Source organism: Dioscorea cayenensis, chromosome 17, assembly GCF_009730915.1.
Source record: "Dioscorea cayenensis subsp. rotundata cultivar TDr96_F1 chromosome 17, TDr96_F1_v2_PseudoChromosome.rev07_lg8_w22 25.fasta, whole genome shotgun sequence".
NCBI lineage: Eukaryota > Viridiplantae > Streptophyta > Magnoliopsida > Dioscoreales > Dioscoreaceae > Dioscorea > Dioscorea cayenensis.
In genome coordinates this window covers 16,208,573-16,211,722 of record NC_052487.1, presented here as the reverse complement: position 1 = coordinate 16,211,722, position 3,150 = coordinate 16,208,573, and the positions used below count along the sequence as shown (strand labels likewise).

Here is a 3,150-nt window from a genome sequence, read left to right as displayed (position 1 = left end):
ATTTCTTGCATTACAATCCAATGATATATAATAAATAGGAATTAAAATAAAAGGACATTAGTAAAAAAAACCAAGAATTAATCAAGAAGTATAATCTATAATAAAAACCGATTTCATAAAAAGTCCAAGACGACAGAATAATTCTTAGAAAGCTCTAACAAAGTTAATTCTATAAGCACTTTGTAACTTCACTAAAAATTAGACAAGCAAAAACTCATAGGAATTCATTGCATTCGGCTCCTACAGCACAAAATGCCTCCAAGAGATTCACAAACAGTAACTTAAGTTCTGAGCTAAATTTTGATGATTTGATCCGAGATGTATCAAGTTGCATGCTATCAGTAACAACAGTGCCAACTGGAACACCAGCCATGTATGCTTTTGCATGTCCTCAGAATTGTGCGCCCTTGTGTGCGAAAAATGACCAGCAACAAAGTCCTCCAAATGCTGCAAATACACAGTCAAATTGCTACTAATATATGGCGTAAAGAACATTTCGTCTTAAGTGAAATATAACAAGGGACAATGGACAAACATTTTTCGTATTTTTACCTTTGGAGGCTTCCTAAGATTGTAGAGCATTTTCTTGCAGGATAGCAGAAATATGTCAGCATTGTAAGACCTAGATGGAATATTCGCTAACCGAGTAGTGGAGAAATAAGACAACAAGGGCTCATTAAAGTATGGTCTCTCATTGAGGATTAGGCCTTGGATGGAGACCAGAACTTGAAGCATTGTAGACATCACAGGGTTCCATCTTTCAGATATGCTGCCAACCCAAGTGTTTAGAAGGCTAACACAAACTACTCCATTGGCGTAAAGATTTGGATTCAATCCAAGTCCATGGGAGTGGTGATAAACTAGCTGCAAAGGATTCAAGAAAAATTCCAATTACTATTGAATCACATATATGTTTCCTTAAAAAGATTGACGAGATGTTGTGTACCGGAGGTGTATTCGGATAGCCTTCAGGAAAATGGAAGTCGAAGAAAAAGAGACCATTGTGGTATGGAGTTCCTGCTGGTCCGACAATCACAGCCCTGAGGAGGTCCATTCTATCTTCATATATTCTAACATATATCATCTCTGCTAACAAATATAAATAAATAAATATTAGCAGTACATCATATTATTTTCCCCTGCAATTACTCCATTTAACAATTATGATTAGATTTGGAAGTAATAGCAATGACATTTAACAATTTAGTTCACATATCAAAACTCATAACATTTAAAGTGCCATGATTCATAGTCAACTAGATACATGGAACTTTAAACATGTATTGAGGATCATATGCACTACATTAATAAATTCGAATAAGTTGAAGATATAATTACCAGGCAAATGCTTCTCTAGAAGTGTCCACTCATTACGGATCTTCCGAATCCATCGTTGTTGTAGCTGGAGTTTATAGATAACAATGAGTAATACATGTGTCAAAGAACAGTCCTGTTCAGATCAAACTATGGATGCAACTTACCTTGCTTTCTTGGACAAACTTGTTATTTCTGAAATGATGATCAGAATAATCTTGAACACTATCAAATTGTTTAAAGAGTCTAAACTTAGAATCAATCTCATCAACAGGTGCCTTCTCCATTAAATCCTTCATTTTTGCCTTCTGGGATTCGGTTGCTAAACTCTGCAAAAGCAATACCATTGCATAAAAAGCAAGAAAACATGAAAACTGCATCTGAAATTAAATTATCATAATAAGTTTGAGAAACAAACGCTTCTTTTCAAGTCTAATTCATAAAATTACAAAACAACAAAAGAAAAACCATCCCAATAACATCAGAAAATCTCTTCATAAGTTTTCTCAGCAGTATCAACAAAATCAGAAAGGACATAGCCAAATATTCGTGATTTAACTACCAAAAACACATTAGAAAAAAAAAAAAACTACATCTGAAATTAAATTTTCATAAAAATTTCGGGAAATAAATGCTGGTTCTCAAGTCTAGTTCCTAAAAGCACAAAACAACAAAAGAAAAACCATTCCAATATCATAAACTCTCCAGTGTCAACAAGATCAGAAAAAGACAAAGCCAAATATTTATGATTTAAGTACCAAAAAAACACTCCCCGTTATGAAATTATTCCCTTATGACCACCCAATCAACACAACCAAACAAGCACCTCCATGACAAAAAATTTTAGGTTTTTTTGAACAATCTAGACGACAAACAATGAACTTTTACCCTATTCTTTCAAATTTAACACAAAGTAGCACAGATTATAAGCAAAAATAGCCTGTAAAAACAATCACTCCCATTAATTCATAAACCTAAAACACCAAATCAAAAAAACAATCAACAAATCTACTCAGATTGATCCAAGAACACTGTCAAGATCGCAAATTTATGGGGAAAAGCAATTAGCGATGAACACAGTTGGAAAAACACACATTATTCTTCTTGCGCTGATGAGCGGTGGCGCTGGAAGAGGATGAGAAGCACACGTTTCCCATGGCGTGGGCGCAGCGATGGATGAGGCTCAATGGAGACGAAACCTCCAAAAGAAAGAGAGAAAACAAACTTGGAGGGAAATAAAGTGTGAAACTTTATCTATTTATGTTTTCCATGTTTTGCATATATACCCTGATAAAATCTTAAAATTACACACTCATTAATCTGAGGGTTACGTCTTCAAACCCTAAGTTATACCAAGGTGTAATTCTTTAAATAGTCCATTTATTTTTTTTTTTAAACTTATCATTTTAGTCCCTTATCTTAAATTGTAATCTTTTAATTTTAAGTAAGTCATACTAGTCCTCCATTTTAAGGGTTTAGAATTAAAAGATTTATTGTTTAGCTGGATTGATATGATTAAATTAAAATAATAGAAATACTACAAATTATAATTTAAAGTAGAGGAATTAAAATGATAAGTTTGAAAAAGTAGGATTGTTCAAAAAATTATACCCTTATATCAATATATCAACTAAACTCTATGACCCAAACTAAGGTATAATTTTCTAAACAGTCCATCTATTTTTCCAAATATACCCTTTTAGTCCTTTTACTTTGAACTGTAATCTTTTGGTTATTTTACAATTTTAATTTAGTCATATCATCTCCTTAAACCCTAAACTCTAACCCTAAATTATCAAAAAATTAGGCTGACATTGCTCACTTAAACGTAGTTAG

The 3,150-nt window shown here is 32.9% G+C and overlaps 1 protein-coding gene across 1 annotated transcript; it reads right to left on the bottom strand.

The window, feature by feature from the left end:
• Window positions 1–267: 267 nt before the first annotated feature.
• LOC120281159 (putative ubiquitin-conjugating enzyme E2 38) lies at window positions 268–2,519 on the bottom strand. The gene is made up of 6 exons (XM_039288062.1): window positions 2,409–2,519; window positions 1,482–1,643; window positions 1,339–1,402; window positions 947–1,086; window positions 553–864; window positions 268–447 (listed from the first exon to the last, which is right to left on the bottom strand). The coding sequence occupies exons 1-6, from the start codon at window positions 2,469–2,471 to the stop codon at window positions 268–270; spliced, it is 921 nt and encodes a 306-aa protein (XP_039143996.1). The 5' UTR covers window positions 2,472–2,519.
• Window positions 2,520–3,150: the final 631 nt, after the last annotated feature.

Excerpts from the sequence above, each read along its gene's own strand:
- LOC120281159 (XM_039288062.1), bottom strand. The coding sequence starts at position 2,471 with ATGGGAAACGTGTGCTTCTCATCCTCTTCCAGCGCCACCGCTCATCAG. Across the intron at positions 1,644-2,408 it reads ATCAGCGCAAGAAGAATAAT|AGTTTAGCAACCGAATCCCA; the intron begins GTGTGTTTTTCC and ends TTGCTTTTGCAG. Across the intron at positions 1,087-1,338 it reads TCTAGAGAAGCATTTGCCTG|AGATGATATATGTTAGAATA; the intron begins GTAATTATATCT and ends ATTTGTTAGCAG.